This window comes from Myotis nattereri (assembly GCF_964212035.1).
Source record: "Myotis nattereri genome assembly, chromosome: 1".
NCBI classification, from domain to species: domain Eukaryota; kingdom Metazoa; phylum Chordata; class Mammalia; order Chiroptera; family Vespertilionidae; genus Myotis; species Myotis nattereri.
The window spans coordinates 181,301,654-181,325,588 of record NC_138075.1 but is presented as its reverse complement, the minus strand read 5'-3'; the positions used below and the strand labels follow the sequence as shown (position 1 = coordinate 181,325,588).

Genomic DNA, 23,935 nt, shown 5'->3' with positions numbered 1-23,935 from the left:
AGTCTAAAGATTTTCTTCAAATATGAATAAAAGTTCTGATATAAAGAAAGTGACATCCTAGCACATGTAGGGATAAGAATAGCAGGTATATTAAGAAATAAGCAGATATTGGAAGAAGGCATATTAGAACAGCATATTCATTTTGCCTCTCTGGTTAAGAACTCTCACTGGTTCCTTACTAATGACAACACTTAACATTAAATGAGTGTTTATTCTGTGTCAGGTACTGTAGTAAGTACCTTACTAAATTATCTCATTATTAGTCCCAGATGAGGAATCTGAGCTCAGAGAGATATAGTGAGTTGCCCTGGGTCATATGGCTAGTAAGTGGTGATACTGGGATTCAAAACCTAGGAAATTTAGCTGCAGAACATCACTCCTTAATCAGAATGTTCTACTGCCTCTCTTCAATGAGAACTTCAGATGCATTAAACATTTAGTCGTGGAGTTCCCCATTTCTCAGTGTGGATTTCTGTAGTTATTAAAAGTTTCAAACTACATAACCTTTTTCTATGTTGTTATATATAGATAACTGGACTCCGAATCCCACTGACTGAAGTCATCAAATTCTAGTGCTCAAAGTGGGCAATTAGGTAAAGAAGCTGCACCACTATAGGACATTGTTTTAATAGGGCTTATAAGCACACTACATGAGTTCCACATTGAATATTTAAATTCTCTTGTTTTGAAAGGAGACATAAAGAAGTACACAGATGGGGGCCAACTGACTCTGGCTACGGAAAGGGAGGGGTGTCGAGTCTAAGGACCAGCACCTCTAATCTGGGTGTTTGTTTTGTCTGAATGGATTTGGTAAATTTGCTCCTATCCTGGCATTTTTTCACAAATAAAATTCATTTTTAAACAGAGGTTAAAAAAATAAACAAGACATGATTTCCGCCCACACTGAGCTCAGATTGATGGAGAAAACAGAAATATTGTGGGAATAGTTGCACAACTCTGTGAATGTTTGAGTTGTACAATTTAGATGGGTGGATTGTTTGGTATGTACATTAAATATCAGTAAAACTCTTTAAAAACAAACAAAATCAGATATAAGCCCTGGGTACTGTACAGAGTCATGAAGAGATGGTCATAACTCAGTCTGGGAAGAGAGAAGGGAGGCTTCATCAGTGATTAAAGTCTGAGCTGAAATCTTTTAAAAAAAGTTACCTGGGTGATGTGGTATAAGATATTCCAAACAGAGGGGGCAGAATGAGCAGCGGGGTGAGGAGAAACCCTGGGTGTGGGAGCGGGGAGGGTGTTGGCAGGAAGATTGAGGCTGGGGAGGTAGGTGGAGGCAGAAGCAGCTTCCGAGGTAGTTAGTCGCTGGAGGGTTTTATTTAAACTGGGAAGTGACACAATCTGTGACCAGATTTGCTTTAGATAAATCACACCGTCAGCTGTAATGTAATGGGAAGAATACTGGTTCATTTTTTCCCTCCCCAGTCAGAATAACCTGTGCGTAGGTCTTACATCTGCCATATTAAAACTAATAGTGTTATATAAATTTGTTAAGTCTTGTTCTTCAGTTGATCCTAATGCCATAGTTAGCCAGCAGGGGCAACATGTAGAGCTGATAAATATGACCTTAAACCCCCTCTGATCTTGCGCTGAGTTAAAAGGTTTGTTAGTGAAAAAAAGAAAAAAGAAAAAGAAAAAAAAAAGGTTTGTTAGTGATTGGGGCACCCGCCTTGGGTGTAGTGGCAAGCCTAGCGAATTTTTAAAGTCTTTACAAGACGGGAAACGTGGCGGTGGAAGCTGGTGAGATTCTCCAGATTTTCTATTTTTCATGCTTCTCCTGGCCACTCTCACCATCTATTAAAACGATAGTACACTTGCAGAATCAAAAATTAAAATGGTTAGGACACCGCCAGCACCTGTGTTCTGCAGGAAGAGCAGATTTCCTGCAAAACGTTTACGCTCTCCTACCGGAACCTTGAAACGCGGAGTCCCGGGCAGCACGGAGGGCTGAGGGGGGAACACCGCCACGGGGCACGCCGTCTAGCGCCCTTCCCACTCGGCACCAAAGCCGATTTTGGTTCCTGCCCCTTTCTTGCTCCTCCTAATCTCTTCCCCCTCCGCCAACTCCGGAAGGGAACCCTTTCAAAATTTCTTCCACGTGGAAGCGTAGGACCAATTTCATCAGCACAATCCGGAATGGTCAACATGGCGGCGGCCGTCAGGTGCCTCAGTAGAGGTAAAGCCTGGCGTTGTGTGGGCTCCGGGGGAAAAGACCGGTGGCGCGGAGTCTCCTCTTGTACAGAGTGCAAGCCAGACTCCTACGCACGGGCCTGCGCTGGGGGCTGGGAAAGCCTCCTGCTCGTTTTGGGCTCAAAGTTCTCGAGGGTCCTTGCTATGGAAAAGCGACCTTCTCTGCGGCCTCACCCTCTTTGGAGCCGTCCGCCCTAGGAGGGGAATGGGAGGAGGATGTACATCGACACCCCTCCGGCCACTCGCAGCGGCCGAGGCAAGGACGGGGTTCTGTCTCCGAGACTGGTGGGGTGCAGGGAGAGAAGGAGTTGGCTAGCTAGGCGAAGTGAGTTCTGATAAGGAAAAGGCTGTGTAAAGGAATGGGTGGCTCACAACTGTAAACTTGAACGTTTACAAAATGCTTGTTGGTGCGTTCAGGGTACTACCTGGTTGCAGGTGATTTCAGTTCTTACACTTCCGAAGACGTTGCCTAATTTGGATCAGCAGTTGTCCTTTGGTGGCTAACTCGGGCATCCTTCTTGGTAGCAACTCTTCCTCCGCATTTCAGAAGGTCCAGTTAGGTGACAGCCCTTTTTTGGCACATTGCTCTTTAAGTTTTGTTCTGTGTTGTGTTTTCGAAGCACAGTGATGTGTATAGTTATTTAATTAAGATAGGTCTTTAGGCGGAAGCATCATCTAGCATCACCCCATTTTACATATTTCAGATATCCATATGTGCACGAGTCTGTTGTTGGGCTGTTTATTGTCTTATTACTTTGTCTTTCTATGCCTGTGCCAATACCACAGTCTTAATTACCATAGCTTTATAACAAGTCTTGATCTCTGGTGAGGCAGTTCCTTCACTTTTTTCGTATCTTTCAGAAGTACTTTCAGCAACTCTGTGAATGTATTATCTATTTTTAAAAACGAGTAAAATTTAAATTATTTTATATATTCAGGACAGACATACACATTCTGTAACGTACTTTGAGCCTGAACTGGGTTAAGTTAAAAATAAGTGAAGACAAAATTGTTCAATTTTTTGTGTTTACTTGGCTTTAGTTTTAAGAAATGGAGTGTCCATTATTACACCTTTTAAAGAATGATTGAGAATCACAAAATATTGAATGTTTTTGTTCTGGAAAACACTGATTAAGAATATAAAAATTGTGAATGTAATTATCATTTATTAATATTTTACGTGTTTTTTTTCTTTCAAGTCTTGATACATCAAAGGCATAATCTTTCCAAGATGGCTTATCAGACACCTCTTTATCCTTGTTCTGCATGTGTTCATGTGCCTAATAGACATTTTGCTGCTGCTGCTGCTGCTAGGAGGTAAGTATTTTTTTTTAGTTATTTCATTTGCTATCATTTAAAATTTTGATTAAAAAGATTATGCTCAGTTCCATAAACAGATACAGGGACATGTAGTTGTAAAAGTCTATCATCTCTGCTTTTTTGACTTTATAGTCCTGAATAAAATATATAACTTAAAACACTACTTAATATTTATTGAATACTGACATTCAATTACGAGTTTAATCCCCACAGCAACCTTATGTGGAAGCTATTGTTATTCTCTTTTAGGAATAAAAAGCAAGGCACTGATAGATTATGTAACTTGTGCAACATCACAGAGCTAGTAAGTGTTGAGGCTAGGATTTTGTGACATAATACATGTTTACATTATTCTACCCAGTTCCTGACACAGAGCTTCTAAAATCCTTGTAAATCTCCTGAGTTATAGGGATGCCAGGAGCATCTTTTGTTCTTATATCGGGTCTTTGAACCATTTCCTGATACGGAGCTTCTAAAACCCTTGTAATTTCCTGGGTGATAGGAGCACTTTTTTACTAACAAAGCAACTCTTGGTAGGCTCCTGGATTGGGGCTGGTCACCAGAAAGACCAAAACATGGTTAGAAGCTTAGAACTTTCAGCCCCACTCTCCATCCTACAGGGAGGGGAGAAGGCCTAGACTAAGATTGGGTTCATAATTGATCATGCCTACATGATGAAGCCTCCATAAAAATCTCTGAACTGTGGGGTTCAGAGAGGTTCTAGGTTGGTGCACACAATTTATGTGTCAGAGTGTAGTGCTCCCAATCCAATGGGGACAGACCCTTCTGGATCTTGTCCTATATACTGACTTATCTAGCTGTTCATCTGTATCCTTTATCATATTCTTTATTATGTAAGAAACCGGTAAATATTTAAGGGTTTCTCTGAGTTCTGTGAGGCATTCTAACAAATTATGAAGCCTGAGGAGGGGATTGTGCTACACCCTGATTTATAGCTTGTTGGTCAGAAGTACTGGAGGCCTGGACTTGTGATTGGCATTTGCAGTGAAGGCAGTCTTGTGAGTCTGAGCCTGTAACTTGTGGGATCTAATGCTAAACCAGGTAGCTACCGTCAGAATTGTATTCAATTGTAGGACACCTACCTGATGTCAGAGAATTAGATGGTGTGGGAAAAAAGCCTGTGCATTTGGTGTCAGAATTCTTGTTAGTAGAGGAAAATAGTTTCTGTTTCACCAGATACGCTGTTCTGTTCTTGCTTACTTTGAACAATCTCCAGATATATCTCCACATATCTTGGAGATTGTTTCAGGTAGAACTGTCTAGCCATTCTTTTTTTATTGAGTTATAATTGACATATAACATTAGTTTCAAGTATACAGAATAGTGATTTGATACTTATATATATTGTGAAATGTTCACCACAAGAAGGCTAGTTAACACCTATTATCATAGAGTTACAACTTCTTTTTCTTGTAAGGAGAACTTTTAAGATTTTTCTCTCTCCGCAATTTTCAAAAATACAGTACAGTATTATTTACTACAGTCACCATGCTGTACATTACATTCCCATTATTTATTGTAAAGTTTGTACCTTTTGACCATTTTGCCTACCCCTCACTTTTCTGCCTCTGACAACCACTAATCTATTCTCTCTTTTTTTCCCTTATTAAACATATAAGTGAGATCATATAGTATTTAACTTTCTCTGACTTATTTCACTTAGCATAATATCTTCAAGATCCATCCATGTTGCAAATGACAGGATTTTGTGGCTAAATAATATTCCACAGTTGAGTACACGAAACACAGAGTTTATTCTTGTCTTATTTTCCATATGAGCAACTGTAAACCTATTTTTGCCCTACCTTGTATATACCACATTTCCTTTGTCTATCCATCCATCAATTGATACTTAGGTTGCTTCCATGTTTTGGCTATTGGAAATAATGCTGCAGTGAACATGGGTATGTTATATTGTGTGAATTTACCATAATTTAACCATTTTCCTATTGCTACATTTATTGTTTCAATCTTTTGCTATTACAAATGATCCTGCAATGACTAGTAATGTACATAGATCTTGTAAAATATTATTAATATGTTTATAGTATAAATTCTGAGAAGAAGAATTGTTGAGTAAAAACATGTGTCCCGGCCTGCGTTGAATGTCGACATATGAACCAGGGTCACGGTTCGATTTCCAGTCAGGACACATGTCCAGGTTGTGTGCAGGAGGCAGCTGATCAATGATTCTCATTATTGATGTTTCTCTCTCTCTCTCCCTCTCCCTTCCTCTCTGAAATCAATAAAATATAAAAAACAAACAATTTTAATTAAGAACAAAAAACCTCTCCTCTTTGATATATAAAAAAAGATGTGTGCATTTATAATTTTGATAGGTAATAGCAATCTGCCTTTATAGAGATCTTGTCAGTTTATGTCCTTACCAGCAAGTATTATTAGAATGCCTATTTTCCCATATACAGTGTATAGTCAAAATTTTCATTGTTGCAAATTTGATAGGTAATAAATGGTTTCATCATGGTTTTAATTTGTATTTCTTTTATTATTGAGGTTGTATATCTTTCATATACTTAAGAGCAGTTTATTTATTTTTTACTGTGAATTTTCTGCTCATGTCCTTTTTTTTTGTTTGTTGATTAATAGAAGCTCTTCGTGTATTATAAATTGTCAAATATCTGCACAATAGCTTTAACATGTTTTAATTGTTGTGGTAGAGGAATGGATCAAGTGCTATGGGATCACAGATGAAGGAGAGTAGTGCAAGAAGTATTTGAGCTGGCTCTTGAAAGATAGAGTTTTGCAGGGGGATTTGAGAATGGTGTTTCAGTGATATAGAGGCATGAAAGTAAATGATATGGATGTAATACAGTCTGATATGAATTGAATATAGGATAAAGAGAAAGATGGTGGGGGTGGTTGGAGGGGGCTGATGGGGGAAAAGGGGACATATGTCATACTTTCAACAATAAAGATTAAAAAAAAAAAGAGATGGTGGAAATAGAACTAGAAAGGAGGCTTCCTTTGAGTGTGAATAGTAACTGGATTTTCTTTTCTTGTTGAGAAGTTGGAGAATATTGGTTGTGCCAATTTACATCCCTAACCAGCAGTGAGAGTGTCCAGTTTTCCATATTCCTAACAACCCTGGATATCATCAATCTTTGTGTTTCTTCAGTGTATTTCTAATTTATATATTTTGCCCATGTTTCCATTGGGTTGTTCATTTTTCTGCTTTCTTAAAGTATTTGTTTATTAGGGACAGCAATTATTTTGAGAATATTTTATATTTCAATGTTTTTTTTGTCCTAGAGAAATTTTTCATTTTACATTTTCTTTAAATTTGTATTCTAGTACAGCTTTTAAAATAATTTCACTAACCTCAAAAACATAGTATAAGGAGTTTGCATCCTTAAAAATATGAAAAATTATTAGCAATATTTTTATGCCTGACAATGAGTTATTCAGTAGCTTGAAGGGGATCATAGTATTCATAATTTTAGTTGTGGTTTTAATTTTTAAATTAAATATACTGACTTTATAATATACTAAAAATAGTTTTTTTCACGGCTATTTTTTTTAAAAATCAGGATCTGAGACAGTGAGGCTTGCTTTTTTTCTCTTATCTCTTATCATTCTGAATCTCCCCGCTCCTCCATGAATATAAACCATGGTTTGCCAGTGGCAGATTCTGGTAAAAAAAAAAAAAAAAAAAAAGGCCACTGTATCATCTCTGACTCTGGTTCTTTTCCTCTTCTGAGGTTATTTTCCTTCAAATGTTTCAAAAATTTTTGTGGACTGCCAGACATTTTGTGTAGAACAGTCGAGACTGAAGTATGTGGTATTTATGCCTGGAAATGTGCATGCCCCTTCTGTCATAGCCTTGAATCAATCCAGTCAGTTGATCTAGGTTTTGGTTTTATTGTTGCTATGGTTACCATTGGCTTCATATTTCTGTACTGTCACTTTGTGCTTTGAGTGGGGGCTGGGCTGTGGAAGGTTTCTCTTCAGTGTTCTAGGTCCTGATCAGTTTTCTGTCTTGCAGTTTTTGGGGGAGAGTAGAGAGTACAGTGCATAGGTTGAGCGGGTTTTTTTGGGGGGGTGGGGGTGTCTCCATACTCTTGCCCCTCCCCTAGTAGTAGACTGCTGTTGCTTATTGCTCAGTGCTTGTTAGGCTGGGCATAGGTATGTGAGGGAGTCTCTGTTTTTTTAGATCCAGCATTTATCTTAAGTAGGCACAGTGTGACCTTGGGGATGGGTCTTCTTAATATTTTTGTTCCTTGTCCCCATGGTGTGTATCTACCACCGATCCTGTGTGAGAATGTCAGGGACCTTCCCCGTCTTTACTGGTAGAGGATACTGTATGCAGGACTGTTTCCTTCCCTACCCGCAAGGGTAGAAGTTTCAGTACTTCTTCTTTCTTTCTTTTTCCTACACAGAATGGATGTTTACCTCTGCCCTAGAGGGTTTCAGGGTTACATGCTTTTCTGGCAGCAGTGGCTGATCTCCTTGTCTGCACCCTCCAGGGAGGATTTCTAGTCTCTTGGCCTGCTCTAGTATTTCCTAAGAGTATTAGGGGAGGTCTGTGAAAAGGCCCTACGAAGGGAGTGTGAACTTCCCTTGTGTTTGCATCTTCCAAGGGGGTTTACACTGTCACCCTCGCCCTAAAATTTTTGCTGATATCTTTTCCTTACCTGCTTGCCTTTCTCCCATACTCTGCTAGGGGTGAAACTTGCCCTGGTGGTATGCATGGGGACAGAGTGGGAGTGTGGATTGACTCCTTGGATTTTAGGCTACTCATTTGCCCTGTGATCTCAGCTCTGTGATGGATTCAAGACAAATGGTGATTTTTATTTTCACTCTTTCTTACTGTTAAAGCTCTTTCCAGCTTTTTTTTTTTTTTTACTTTCATTTATTTGCATTATTAATGACTGAGTTTTATTCTGTCAGCTGTTACATTGTAAGTGGAAGCAGAACGCCTGCATTTAGTTTAATGAATAAACCAGCATCAGAAATGTTAGTGAATTTATTTATGTGATGTACACTGAGAAATACAAATTCCAGACATTTGCATTCCATTAATAATTACATGCCCTAGGCATTTTCTCTTTAGTGCTGTTTAATTCAGTTTAGTTTGACAGAAGTTGTATGCTTTCCTCCCCTCTCCCCCATCCCAACCCTTCAATTCTTCAATGTCAGAGGTTTCTTTCCTTCAAAGAACCCTAGCAGGTTTGGCTCAGTGAATAGAGCGTTGGCCTGTGGACTGAAGGGTCCCGGGTTCGATTCCGGTCAAAGGCATGTACCTTGGTTGTGGGCACATCCTCAGTAGGGGGTGTGCAGGAGGCAGCTGATCGATGTTTCTCTCTCATTGATGTTTCTAACTCTCTATCCCTCTCCCTTTCTCTCTGTAAAAAAAATCAATAAAATATATTTTTTTAAAAAAGGAACTTGGATCTCTGGAGTCACAGATCTTCAAAGGTCTTGAAGCGAGCTTTATTATAGCACTGAGTTTTTTTTCTTATAATTCTTTATTTGGGTGTAACTATGGAATTATTTTTCCTTTCATGTTTTTGGAATTAGGAGACAGAGAGGCAGGCAGAAAGTTATTACCTGAGCACAGTCTCTTTTACTCATTTAATCTATGTGGTTTAGTTACCCAGGTAACTGCAGCTAAATTCTGTTCTCTTTGATTCAGACTGCCAGGTGTTTCTCCCTCATTTTCCAAAAAAAGCCTTTCTAGTATGATTTATTTTTAGGCTCTGAGAATTATAGTTTTTAAGCTCTCCTGATAGGGCCTTACATAATTACATGAACATGAACAAAAACGTTCTTCTGGACATGATTCTTATGAATAAAGAGAGACACTTTTTGGAGAGTTATAAAAAATAGGCAGTTGGTCTATGAAATATTATTAATGGATTTTGTTCAGTTGCAGCTATTTTTTTGGAAGAAAATGTTTTCCTTAGAGTCCTATTCAATCTGTGTTGTAATGATTTATACTTTTCTTTCTTTTTTTAAAAAAATTTTTTTTTTTTTTTTACTAAAGCAGTGTTCCATTTGTAACTTAAAAATATTTTCACTGGCTCAGTTGGTTGGGCACTGAAAGGTTGCTGGTTCGATTCCCTGTCAAGGCACATGCCTTGGTTGTTGGCTCCATCCCCAGTTGCACAGGGGTTGCACAGTAGACAGCCGATTGATATTCTGCTCTCACATCAACATTTCTCTTTCTCCCCCTCTCCCTTCCCCTCTTTCTCTAAAAAAAATCAATGAGTATTTTAAAAAATATATATTCACTGAATCACCTCAAATATGTATTTTGTGAAACAAGGTTCAAAGCATAAATAAGTAAATTGTTGTATACCCAACTCAGTTTCTTAGTTTCTTCCTTCCTTCCTTTCTTTTTTTCTTTCACTAGGTTTTGCAGATATTTGTTAATTTAAAAATCATATTTCAGCCCCTGGGAATTTCATATTAATTGCAAATTAATGGACAGGTTCAGCCATGAATGAAAATTTAGTGGTGAAATCAGCATTTATGTAAAGTAAACCTGTAGGTTACAGCTAGGACTCATTTTTTAAAAAAATTCTTTATTGTTTAAAGTATTATATATGAATCCTTTCCCCCCATTGACCTCTCCCAACTCATTCCCACCCCCACCCCCACCCCACACATGCCCTCACCCCCATTACTGACTGTGTCCATGGGTTATGCTTATATGCATGATACAAATCATTTGGTTGATCTCCCCTTCCCCTTCCCCTTCCACCTGAGGTTGGATGGTTTGTTCGATGCTTCTGTGTCTCTGGATCTATTTTAGTTCATCAGTTTATGTTGTTCATTATATTCCACATATGAGTGAGATCATGTGATGTTTATCTTTCTCCAACTGGCGTATTTTGCTTAGCATAATGCTCTCTAGTGCCATCCATGCTGTTGCAAATGGTAAGAGTTCCTTCTTTTTTTTTTTACAGCAGCTTAGTATTCCATTGTGTAGATGTACCACATTTTTTAAAAAAATATATTTTATTAATTTTCTACAGAGAGGAAGGGAAAGGGATAGAGAGTTAGAAACATCGATGAGAAACATCGACCAGCTGCCTCCTGCACACCCCCTACTGGGGTTGTGCCCACAACCAAGGTGCATGCCCTTGACTGGAATCGAACCTGGAACCCCTCAGTCCGCAAGCCGACACTCTATCCACTGAGCCAAACCGGTTAGGGCTACCAGTTTTTTTAATTTGCTGATGGGCACTTAGGCTGTTTCTAAATCTTAGCTATTGTAAATTGTGCTGCTATGAACATAGGGGTGCATATATCCTTTCTAATTGGTGTTTCTAGTTTCTTGGGATATATTCCTAGAAGTAGGATTACTGGATCGAATGGGAGATCCATTTTTAATTTTTTTTTAAAATATATTTTATTGATTTTTTACAGAGAGAAAGGGAGAGAGATAGAGAGTTAGAAACATCGATGAGAGAGAAACATCGATCAGCTGCCTCCTGCACATCCCCCTCTGGGGAAGTGCCCGCAACCCAGGTACATGCCCTTGACCGGAATCGAACCTGGGACCTCTCAGTCCGCAGGCCGACGCTCTATCCACTGAGCTAAACCGGTTTCGGCCCATTTTTAATTTTTTGAGGAAACTCCATACTGTTCTCCACAGTGGCTGCACCAAGTCTGCATTCCTACCAGCAGTGCAAGAGGGTTCCTTTTTCTCTGCATCTTCACCAGCACTTGTCATTTCTTGATTTGTTGATGATAGCCATTCTGACTATGGTGTGAGAGGGTACCTCATTGTCGTTTTGATTTGCATCTCTCAGATGATTAGTGACTTTGAGCATGTTTTCATGTCTCTTGGCTTTCTGTATGTCCTGTTTCCTAAGGGGTCTATTTAGGTCCTTTGCCCATTTTTTGATTGGTTTGTTTATCTTTCTTTTGTTAAATTGTATGAGTTCCCTATAAATGTTGGAAATTAAACCTTTATCGGATATAACTTTGGCACATATGTTCTCCCATGTAGTGGGCTTTCTTGTTTTGTTGATGGTTTCTTTTGCTGTGCAGAAGCTTTTTATTTTGATGTAGTCTCATTTGTTTGTTTTCTCCTTACAGCTAGGACTCTTACTCATTTAGTTTATTTTAGGTAGAGAGTTTATTACTAAAACAGGTTCTCTAGGCTTCTTCTATTGGCTTCACTGCTCTTTTACTAAATGTAAAATAAAAATATGATTTCTCCAGTTTGGAAGGTTTCCGGATTTTGTGGAGTACTTCCCAGGTAGCTGAGGCATGTCACCTCCATCCACTTGGGCTCCTGCTTAGACTTAGACCAGTGGTTCTCAACCTTGGCTGCACATTAGAATTGCCGGGGTCCAACCCCAGCAGGTCCAGGGGTTCCCAAAGGCGTAGACGGAATCGGTGAAGAAGGAAGGACACGGAGACAGTGTTCAGTTGATCAGCAGCCTAGCCAGGATCTCCAGCCAGGATCTCCAGCCAAGTTCTGGTCTGAATCTCCAGAGAGGTTCTGCTTCTCCAGCCAGGTTCTGTGTCCATGTTCTCTTGCTAGGTTCTCCAGGTTCTCCAACCAGGTTCTGTAGCCATGTTCCCTCACTAGGTTCTCCAGCCAGGTTCTGTCCAGGTCTCCAGCGAGGTTCAGTCACCAGGTTCTAGACAGGTTCTCTTGCCATGTTCTATCCAGGTTCTGTAGCCAGGTTCTGTCTCTAGGTTCTTCAGCCAGGTTCTCTCGCTAGGTTCTGTCTCTAGGTTCTGTGGCCAGTTTCTGTCCAGGATCTTTTGCCATGTTCTCTCCAGCGAAGTTCTTCTGTCTCTAGGTTCTGTGTAGGTTCTGTGTCTAGGTTCTGTGTCTAGGTTCTGTCTCTCTTGGTTCTGCCTTCTAAGTTCTGTGTTCTTACATCTGTATTTATACCAGTTGATTCCAATCCTATCAATCTCTATTCCAAAGGTTAGGGCATTTCTTATCTCCATTCCAGGGAGTAAAGATTATGTAGCTTAAGCATGATTGTTCGTAGTTAAAGTGATTAATTACCCACCTGGCACTTAGTTAAGAGGTTTTATTCCCTCCCTGACTTCAGGGGAAAATCCCTACCTGGGGAAATAACCTTTCTCGGAGAGGTGACCTTGGTTAAAATACACAGCGCTAAGGGGAGCAAACATATTAAGAACAGTATGCTATATATGCCAGGTCCCTTGAAACATATGCTGTGCAGATGTTTCTTTCCTGCAGCGACTGTGTCAAGCAGCAAGGATGGACCGGCTTCCGGCATAGAATCACCTGGCAATCTTTTTAAAATCCTGATTTCTGGCTTCACCCTCCAGAAATTCTGTTTCTTTGTTATGGGGTGGGGCCACAACATTAGTAACGAAGAAACAGAATTTCCGGAGGATGAAGCCCAGAAATCAGGATTTTAAAAAGATTGCCAGGTGATTCTAATGTGCAGCCAAGGTTGAGAACCACTGACTTAGTGAGCATTGGCATTACCTCCTATTCTGTTAAATTGCTCATTAGCTGAGAGCATATTATATTAGTTGTGGTAAGGAGGTTTCATTGAGTCTAAAAGTGAGAATGGAATTAACTTTGGGATCGTTTTTGAGGTACTTTTTTAAAAAGTTATTTTACTGTCATCTACTTCTTTCACATAAATTTTATAGAACTTTGTATTAATTTTCTGTTGCTGCTATAACAAATTACCTCATATATTGTGGCTTAAAACAACACAAGCTTATTATCTTGCATCTTGTAGGTCAGAAGCCTAACATGAATTTCACTGGGCTAAGATCAGGGTGTTAACAGGGCTTCATTTCGTTCTAGAGCAGCGGTTCTCAACCTGTGGGTCGCGACCATTTTGGGGGGTCGAATGACCCTTCCACAAGGGTCGCCTAAATACATCCTGCATATCAGATATTTACATTACGATTCATAACAGCAGCAAAATTACAGTTATGAAGTAGCAACGAAAATAATTTTATGGTTGGGGGTCACCTCAACATGAGGAACTGTATTAAAGGGTCGCGGCATTAGGAAGGTTGAGAACCACTGTTCTAGAGGCTCTATGGAAGAATTTGCTTCCTTTCCATTCCCAGCTTTGAGAGGCCACTTGCATTCCTTGGCTCCTTACCTCAAGTTCTCCACCTTCAAAGCCAGGAATGGCAAATTGATTCTCTTTTCATGCTTGAATTTCTCTTATCTCTTACCATCTTGGTCAGATGCAGGTGGGAAAAGGGGAAAGTTTCTCTGCTTTGTAAGGATTCGGTATGATTAGATTGGGCCCACTTGGGTAATTCAGGATACTCTCCCATTTTCAGATCTTTAACCTTAATCACATCTGCAAAGTCCTTTTTGCCATGTAGAGATGGATATCTGTGGGAAGCCATTATTCTGCCTATCACAGAACCCAAACATCTTTATAGAATATTATTTCACTGATTTAAAGTTCTTATGGGTAAAAGATTATAGGTGTGATTTGACTTAATGCTGAGAAAATATATCACCTCTAGTTCTCTCTTTTCTTCTGAGCTTCAAACTCTTAACTACAATTACTTGTTGAACATATTTTCTTAGCTATTTTGTAAGCACCTTGTTAGCTTTTGCTATATAACAAACCACCCCACAATTATTTGTCATTGCCCACATACCTGTGGGGCAGCTGATGTAAGCTAGGTTTGGATGGGTGTCTCTGATGACCTTGGCTGGGCAAGCTGTGCATCGGTGAGTAGGCAGGTCAGATGAGAATTGTCTAACCTAGCCTGGGGCTCTCTGGGGGCAGCTGTGTTTCACGTCTCATCTTCCCACCTTTGGGTTAGCCCAGGCATGTTCTTATGAAAATGGCAGAAATACAAACATGTAAGTGGAAACTCATGAAGCCTCTTGTAACCTGAGCTTAGAGCAGAGAAACTGTCACTTTTGCTTATTCTATTGGCCAAACTGGTCACATGGCCAAATCAAAGTGCTGGGAAAGATACTTTTATCTTTCTAAATGGGAGGAATTCAGCAAATGAACTTGAATGGATAAAGGGGTGTAAAAAATAATATAAACAGAGCCACTTTAAAGTAGAGTTGGAGCTGCCATCCCAGAGGAACTTGCCTTGCAGGTCTACTCCTCAGACCTTTGGAATGTTAAAACTGGGCAAAATAACCTTTAGATTGGGCCTAAAGCAATCTTATATCCCAAACAATGTTTGCAAAGATAACAAGAAAGCAGATAATATAGTTTTGACTATTTGAGTTTCTGCCTGGGTCAGTTTTTCCAGAATCACTATTATTTTGTATCTCAAATAAATGCTTGCTGCCTCTCTCTCACTCTGGCCTTTTATTTTTTTGGTTAACAGGGGATAAAGACTTGGGGCCAATGATGTAATTAATCCCACACTGACCTCTGTACTACCTTCCCGTTTTACTTTATTTCTGGTCTTACTTAATGATACTACCCTCTGCCTAGTCATCTAAGCCAGAAACCTAAGAAGTATTTTAGAATCTTCTCTTTCCCCTGTTCCTGTATTCAGTATCAACCTTGTAAATATCTTTCTAAAGTTTAGAATCTAAACTCTCACCTATTACCCTCACTGTTCTGGTTCAGACTGTCATATCTCCTTGAGAAGAAAGGAAGGGAATAGTCTCTTACTTGTCCCTAATCTAGTTTCCTTTGAGTCCATTCTTTGTATTGCAGCTGGAATGCTCTACTTGCAATACATTGCCTCTAGAAGAGGATGCCCTCTGGGATGAGAGCCACCAACTTTATCTTATGCTGTTTTCTGTCTTTGGTTTACTCTTCAGTTCAAGAGTCAACAAAATAAGGCCAGTGGGTCAAAAAATCTAGTCCACAATCTATGTTTGTATGGTTCATAAGCTAAGAATGATTTTACGTTTTCAAATGACTGGATAAAACAAAAAGAACTGTCATTTAAAAAGGTAACATTTTTGTGACACATGAAAATTATGAAATCTAAACCAGTGTTCATAAATAAAGTTTTATTGGAATACAACTATGTTCATTCATTTTTGTATATGGCTGCTTTCATATTATAATGGCAAAGCTGAGTCATTGAAACAAGAGACCATAAAATACTTGCTATCTCATCCTTTACAGAAAAAGGTTGCCAGCCCTTGTTCTAGTCAAGTCGAACTTTCTCTACCCTTCTATTTCACGCCTCAACGTGTTTATTATGTTGTTTCTTTGGCTAACTATTTTTTTAAGTAATAGCTTTATTGAGATATAACTAACATATTATGACGTTTATCCATTTAAAGTGTACATTTCAGTGGTTTGTAGTATATTAATAGAGTTGTGCATCACTGTAATTTTAGAACATTTTCATTACCTTCCCAAAAAACCCCATGTTCATTAGCAGTCACTCCTCATTTCCCTAATCCTCTCCCCCAAGCCTTAGACAATCACTAAATCCACTTTCATCTCTATAGATTTGCCCATTCTTGATATTTCATGTAAGTGGAATCATACAATATTAGGGGTTTTGTGACTGTCATCTTCATTTACATAATGTTTTTAAGGTTTATACATATTGCAGCAGATATCAGTATTTTATTCCTTTTCATTGCTGATTAATATACCATTGTATGTATATAACATGTATCCATTTGTGATATGGTGGACATCCACTTTGTTTTTACTTTTTGATGATAATGAGTAATGCTGTTATGAATATTTGTGTACAAGTTTTTGTGTGGTCATGAATTTTCATTTCTCTTAGGTATATACCTGGGAAATTCTTTATTCTTTAAGAATTGACTTTGGGATCATCTCTTCCAGATCCCTTTCCTAGCCTCCTAAACTGGATTAAATAAATGTTCATTCACTATTGCTCAAATAACACTTGTAGTACTTTACATATGATATTGACGTTGTCTGTTTGCATGTTTATTCCTCTGTTCCTCTAAGTTTCTGGAGAGCAGCATCAATGCCTTATTTGACTTTGTATCAACTGCAAACAGTACAAAAATTCACTTAATATTTGTTGAATTAGAAAAACTGTAAAGCAGACTATGCTTTCGAATCAAAGTAAACTTTATATTTTGTTACTTTTTTTTTTGTCTTATATACATGGGCTTTTTTTTCTTTTTTCAGTCTCTTGGAATACATATTGAGATAACTGATCATGAATTTATCTTTTTTCGAGGCCTGAAAAGAAAACAAAAAAAGGTACCAAAGAAAAAGCGTCAAATGAAAAACAAGATGACATAGAAAAAATAAAGTCAATCCCCTTTATGGAAGATGAACCTGAGGATGATGTTTACTTAAAACGCTTATATCCAAGACAGATCTATGAGGTGGAGAAAGCTATTCATTTACTTAAGAAATTTCAAATTCTGGACTTTACATATCCAAAGCAAGGTGTTTATCTTGATTTGACACTGGACGTGGCACTGGGGAAGAAGGTATATAGACTCAAAATAAATTTATTTGTGAACAGTAGTTGTATGAATTGACATTTCTTAATGTTTTAATTCTTGCCTTTTATAATAATTTTTAGAAAAACTTATGGTCTTTTTATGCTTTAGCATGAAAAATATGTATGTTTGTTTTTTAACTTCCAAATATAAAATAGAATGTTAAGCAAACTCTCATAATTATTGAACATACATCTCCTATTCAGCAGAAAATCATTGGTATAAATTTCAACAAATATATTAAAATTAATTGAGGTATTACTATAACTTTGAAAAATTACTTAAGCTGCCTGTGTGTCCTGTTCCTTCTCTGTAAATGAGAGTTTGGATTAGATCATTAGCCTTCAGATATTTCCTTAGTGTCCTGGATTGAGACTAAGTTTGCATGAGTGGGGTGCCAAACCCCACCCTTGCTTCAATTAGAATGTCTCTGCTTTATCTGTTTGTATACTGCAGTTCCGTGGAAGACGTTTGTTTATAAAACTCTAAAAGTAGGAAAAACACTTGATTAGAATTGATGTCCATTATAGCTCTAAATTTTGTAAGCTTCTCACTGAAGAAATCTAATTTTCTTGGAACTGATATTTAAATTTTTATTCTCGGGGTCTTTTTTGGTCAAACTAGAAGGTATAAGTTTTTAAATACAATTGAACAACCTCAATATTAACAATAATGATTGAACATGTAAGAGGAGGCAGGATAGAGTCAGATTACAGTATTGGCCAGCATCCTGTTGTCACTACTTATTAACTCTTTGAACTTGAGTTTCTGGTTTTACCTCTTCAAATCTCAGTTTTTTCATCTCTTTAAAAGGGGAGATAAAAAGCTTAGTTCATGTGGTTATAGCAAAGATTGAATGTGGTCATGCGTGTAAGGACTTGGTAGGTGTTTAATAATAACAATCAATATTTACTGGAAAGTTTTTATGTACCAACCACCACACTAATGCTTTGCATGCATTTTCTCATTTAATCCTTTAATAATTTCAGAAGAAGAGGCCAAGACACGAAAAGTAAAGTAACTTGCTCAAGGTCAGAGAGTGGGGTAGGGTTAGGATTAGAAACAGTTTATACTAGCCATGTTATAATTTTATTTTATATCACAGTGTTACTGTTAGTTTGTTTATTTAAAAAATGTTGTGGTATCCAAGATGATCACTTTCGCAGTCAACTGTTAAAATGTTTCATAAATGGAAGCCACTTGTGAACTAGACACATTGAAAGGATACTGTTGTCTTCCTAAGACATTTTCTTAATATTGATAGACTGCTTGTAACAAGCTGGTATTCCCCAGGGAATGCTATTATGATTGCCATTGAAAAATTTACTGAAACCAGTTGTGACATGTTAATGGCAAAGGAATGCCAGTGAATAAAATTGAGTTGCACGTCTGATAGAATGTGTACTTTCTTGTCTGAAAAAGCCTCAGAAGGTTATCTCTACTCAAAATAAGCTAAAAATACAATCTTTCAGTTTTAATTAGGGAACACCCCTTTTTTCTTTTTTTCCAGCCCTTAAGGCTGCATCAAAATTGTGGACTTAGAACTTGTTTCCATGTGAAGTTTCCCTAAGAGATCTGAGCCACAAGGCTAGACAGACAGGACTTTGACCAAATGCCTGAACAAATTAGTTCGGAGGCCCTGGGGAATCTCCACCCATATTAGGGGCCTCAAGTGCATGCTACTGTGTGTTTTAGATGTTCCAATTTTCTTCCCACAGATGTCTGAAAGTGGTAGGTGGTTTAGGTTGTTTCCAAATAGACCCACTCAGAAGAGCCTTTCAGGCTTGTCATTCTGTCTTGGATTTAGAGTTAATATCACCAGATTGTTTAGAGCCAATGATGGAGATTAGTGTGTCCTACTGAGCAGATCAACTGGATATTTATTGTTCAGTATGCACAGTTGCATTCATTTCCTCCTTGATGGTGTCACAAGATTACATATCCTTTTAAATTTAATTCAAGGTGGCAAAAATTATTGGCATCCATGTAGAAAGAAAGTATTGTACTAGGTGCTGGGGAAGATATGGATATGCAAATACATCTTTCAATATATGAGACACTGATGAATGATGTAGAGATAGAAGCCAAGTACCATGGGAGTATGGAGCTGGGTAGAGAGATTTAGATTTTCATGATGGTTTCTTACAAAAGAAATAAAATCTCTGATGCCTTAAATTATAATCATTGAATAGTTCTGGATTAATGAGAGGATATGTGGTAGAATTGAAACATTAAAAAACAAAACATGTTAGTTCTGTTTTTTACAGATGTGAGAGACACAGAAAAGATGAATGAATTTTTCACAATCATTTTTTCCATTGTGTATTTAGAAAAAAGTGGAGCCATTTGCCAGTGTTGTTAGTTTGCCATACCCATTCGTTTCAGAAATCAATAAAGTTGCTGTATTTACAGGGGTGAGTAACCTTTACCAACTTTTTATATCCTTTAACTTGTTTAATAAAACATTAGTAAGTGTTTAGAATAACTGAATGAGTAGAATTAGAGAAAATTCTAGCATTCACCAAGTCTTATTTTCCCCATATGAACCTCAAAGCAGTAAGATGACTCATTTGAGGTTATGTCATTAAAGTAAGAAAAAGCTAAAACTAGAACATTAACTTCATCATTAGTTATTATTCTACGATATTCTGTTTCTCACAAAAGCACTGAAGGGAAGTACAGAATTTATTCTACTAGCTCCTGCTTCTAACCCAGACTCCTCAAACAACAATAAAATTATTTTGGGCCCATGTAGTGCTTTGAAGACACAGAAACCACACTTTAAAAAATATCTAGTGTAGAAAGTGAAGAAAGTCAAGGCTATAATAATAAGTTTCTGGTCAAACTTTTTGTATTTATAAACATTTGTTTATAATGTGTTTATGATTTTATTTTGTAAGGTGTTTTGATTCTTCTCCATCTGTCTCACTTTCAAGGAAGAAATTCTTTACTTTTTTTTTCCAGAAAAGTAGAGCATATAGCTGTTGGAATGCCCAAAACTTGACTAAGGGAGTGTGATATATTTCACAGTAAAACCAAATGGTATAAATGGAACATAGAGAAAGAAAATAACTAATGCTGTGTATTTTTTCTTTGAATTTTCAGCCAACAGGCTAAATTTTGGCTCTATCATTTATTAAAAATATTTTTCTCTTCCTGATCAGTGTGGCTCGGTTGGGCATCATCTCATGCACTGAAGTGTTGCTGCTTAGATTCCTGGTCAGGGCACAAGCCCAGGTTGTGGGCTTAATCCCTGGTAGGGGGCGTGCAGGAGGCAGTTGATCGATGTTTCACTCTCACATGCATGTTTTTCTCTCCCTCTCTCATCCTCTCTCTAACAATCAGTTTAAAAAATCTTAAAAAAATTTTTTTCTCTCTATATTGGTTTGATAAAATATCTCCATTTAAGGAGCAAAACTAAATATATTTTAATTTTTTACTTTTGGAAGATGATATGTTTATGGTATTAGAGACTTAGGCTGAATTACTTGGTAGGTTCCTCATGCATTTTTAAAAAGATATTTTTATTGATTTCAGAGAGAAAGGCAGAGAGAGAGAGAGAGAGATACATTAATGATGAGAGAGAATCATTGATTAGCTGCCTCCTACATGCTCCCTACTAAGGATTGAGTCCGCAATCCGGGCATGTGCCCTTGACTGGAATTGAACCTGGGACCCTTCAGTCCACAGGCCAACGCTCTATCCACTGAGCCAAACCGGCTAGGGCAGGGGTGGGCAAACTTTTTGACTCGAGGGCCACGATGGGTTCTTAAACTGGACCGGAGGGCCGGGACAAAAGCATGGATGGAGTGTTTGTGTGAACTAATATAAATTCAAAGTAAACATCATTACATAAAAGGGTACGGTCTTTTTTTTTTTTTAGTTTTATTCATTTCAAACGGGCCGCATCCGGCCCACGGGCCGTAGTTTGCCCACAGCTGGGCTAGGTCCTCATGCATTTTTTAGTTATTTGCTCATGTTACAAGAAATACCTCAATTACCTAAAAACTAAACTTGTTCTGGTTGTAATATTTCTGATGCATCTCATTGAAAATTGATGCATTTCCAATTAAAAGTAAAAGCCACAGTTTCTATCTTGAGCTGTAATATTATTTCTGACAAAATACTTGAAAGCAGACTGAATTGATGTTTAAACATATTGTATTTTGGTAGAATGCATCAGAGATTAAAATAGCAGAAGAACATGGAGCTGCATTTGCAGGAGGAACTAATCTGATTCAGAAGGTACAGTGTTATTTTCACATTCATTAGTTATATGAATTGTTTAGTTATCTTTGCCATCCATTTATTTATTACATGTTTTAGAATTAGTATTGAAAAGTCTTGGAGTAGAAATTTCACATACCGTTCTTTGACATTTCAAATTGCCTCTGCTTAATATTTCTCGTGATGAGAGCCCTGGTTCTGAATCCACACTACCTTTGTTTCAGTTCTGGGTCTGTCCCTTATAAGTACACGGACAGACTCATCCTCCCTAAGTCTTCAGTTTCTGAATCTGGAATGTGTAGTTAATATTAGTACTTGCCTCTTAGGATTATTGTGAAGACTGGATTAATTAAACCATGTTAAATATTGAACTGAATGCTTGGCATGTGATGTTTGCTTAATGTAAGTTATTGTTAAGAGGAATACAGAATGTTATTTAGGGGATAAAGAATTTATAAAAATAAAGAATAGTAACAGGAAGATAAAATTTCAGAGTCACAGCTTAATTTTGCCAGGGTTCAAGTCTTTAGGGTTCACTATAATCCCAAACCACAACTTTGAATAACATATATTGGTAAGATTTAAGCAAAAGGAATCATTGGTAAAATATTTGTTGCCTAGGCAGTACTATTCTAAAAAGTTGCTTCATTTTATAATCAAGTAAATTTTTAAATGGAAGAATTAAACCCTTTAAATACATATATTTTAAATGGATGTGACTATTTTTAAGAGAAAAGATCAGAAAATGTTTTGCTTCTAATGGTTTTCATAATTGGTAAATGTGTTCATATGATCCTTGTTTAAAGACAAACCATTGTTTAATGTGTGTTTTCTAAATTATAAGGGGAATTACTACATTATACTTTCTTTTCAGAAGGTTATCTTTTATCTTGATTTTTTTAGATTTTGGATGATGAAATTGAGCCAGACTTTTATGTAGCTGTTCCAGAAATTATGCCCGAGCTTAATCCATTAAAGAAGAAACTGAAAAAAAGATTTCCAAAGCTTAATCGAAGTAAGGGAGAATTCTTTTTTATTATTTCAATATGCTATCAACAACTTTCTTCTAATATGTATGTTTTGTTAGAAAACAAAATTGCTAATATATATATAGAATAAATATGTCCTGCTATTTGAGTTTTGTGTTATGTGAGAACATGCAGATTTGATTATTTCCCTCTTGGCATTGATGTTGGTAATCTATTGTAATTTGCAGAGCTAATTACTATATAATACTTTAAATTTAGGCCATATTTTTTTAAAATATATTTTATTGATTTTTTACAGAGAGGAAGGGAGAGGGATAGAGAGTTAGAAACATCGATGAGAGAGAAACATCAATCAGCTGCCTCCTGCACACCCTCTACTGGGGATGTGCCCACAACCAAGGTACATGCCCTTGACTGGAATCGAACCTGGGACCCTTGAGTCCGCAGGCCGACGCTCTATCCACTGAGCCAAACTGGGAGCTATTTAGGCCATATTTTAACTTGAAATTAAGTGAAAGTATTACCCATTAGACATGTTATAATCATACTGTTTTTAACCTCTTTATCAATACAATAGGTATGCTAATTTATGTCAGCATTCAACTCATATGAATGCTTACAGTGTGCATGGCACTGCAGATTTTTTTCCTTAAGGAACTTTTCCCTTATGGATATTTCTCTCTTATGAAATACTAGAGGGGTGGGAGTGTCCCTCAGCCCAGCCTGCACCCTCTCCAATCTGAGACCCCTCAAGGGAAATGGGCATTCAGACATCCCTCTCACAATTCAAGACTGCTGGCTCCAAACCATTCGCCTGCCTGCCTGCCTGATTGCCCCTAACCGCTCCTGCCTGCCAGCCTGATCACCCCCTAACCACTACCTTGCCAGCCTGATTGACACCTATCTTCTCCCCTGCTGGTCCAGTCGTCCCCAACCTCCCTCACCTGCAGGCCCGTTTGCCCCCAACTGCCCTTCCCTGCCGGCCTGGTCGCCCCCAACTGTCATCCCCTGCAGGCCTGGTCCCCCCCCCGACTGCCCTCTCCTGCAGACATGGTCCCCCCCAATGGCCCTCCCCTGCAGGCCTGGTCACCTCCAACTGCCCTCCCCTGATGGCCCGGTCACCCCTAACTGTCCTCCCCTGCAGTCCCGGTTGTCCCCAACTGCCCTCTCTTGCAGGCCTGGTTGCCCCCAACTGCCCTCCCCTGCTGGCATGGTCGCCCCTAACTGCCCTCCTCTACCGGCCATCTTATGGCGGCCATCTTGACCACATGGGGTTGGCTATCTTGTGTGTTGGAGTGATGGTCAATTTGCATATCACCTCTTTATTATATAGGATAGTAAGGAAAGTAACATGCTATATAACAAATGGCTAATATGCAAATTTTCCATTCAACCGGGAGTTCCACCACTCGCTATGACGTGCACTGACCACCAGGGGGTGGCGTGGAACATGGCGGGTGTCGGCGATGTGGCGCTGGCAGCAGGCGGCAGTTGAGGTGCTGCCAGCCCTGATGGGCCCTGATGAGAGCGGGACCTTGGTGGGATGGTGGAACAGGTGAGCGGGTGGTGCCAGGCCAAGGCAGGTGCGAGCAGGGTCCGATCACCCCACCTATTGGCCCGCAGACAGAGACCAGCGGCGGCAGTAGGGGGTCGGGCCACCACCTGGCTCCATGTGCTGAGGGAGCTGTGTGGGGGCCTGATGACTCAAGGGGAGGGTGGCATGCGGGGGCCCGGGGGCCCAGGTGCTGCCCAGAGGTCAGCTGGTACCTGCCCTTCCAAGCCAGACGCTCGT

The 23,935-nt window shown here is 38.7% G+C and overlaps 1 protein-coding gene across 2 annotated transcripts in view; it reads left to right on the top strand.

The window, feature by feature from the left end:
• The first annotated feature begins 1,271 nt into the window (after window positions 1-1,271).
• Window positions 1,272-23,935, top strand: part of MRPL1 (mitochondrial ribosomal protein L1) — a 59,653-nt gene continuing 36,989 nt past the window's right edge. The window contains exons 1-6 of one of the 2 annotated variants that reach the window (XM_081091665.1): window positions 1,272-2,467; window positions 3,411-3,528; window positions 16,657-16,915; window positions 19,258-19,341; window positions 21,101-21,172; window positions 22,058-22,169. In XM_081091665.1, coding sequence (XP_080947791.1) covers window positions 2,428-2,467; window positions 3,411-3,528; window positions 16,657-16,915; window positions 19,258-19,341; window positions 21,101-21,172; window positions 22,058-22,169 — 685 coding nt within the window. In that variant the 5' untranslated portion in view covers window positions 1,272-2,427. The remainder of the gene's footprint in view (window positions 2,468-3,410; window positions 3,529-16,656; window positions 16,916-19,257; window positions 19,342-21,100; window positions 21,173-22,057; window positions 22,170-23,935) is intronic. The other variant, XM_081091664.1, reaches the window with a different exon arrangement.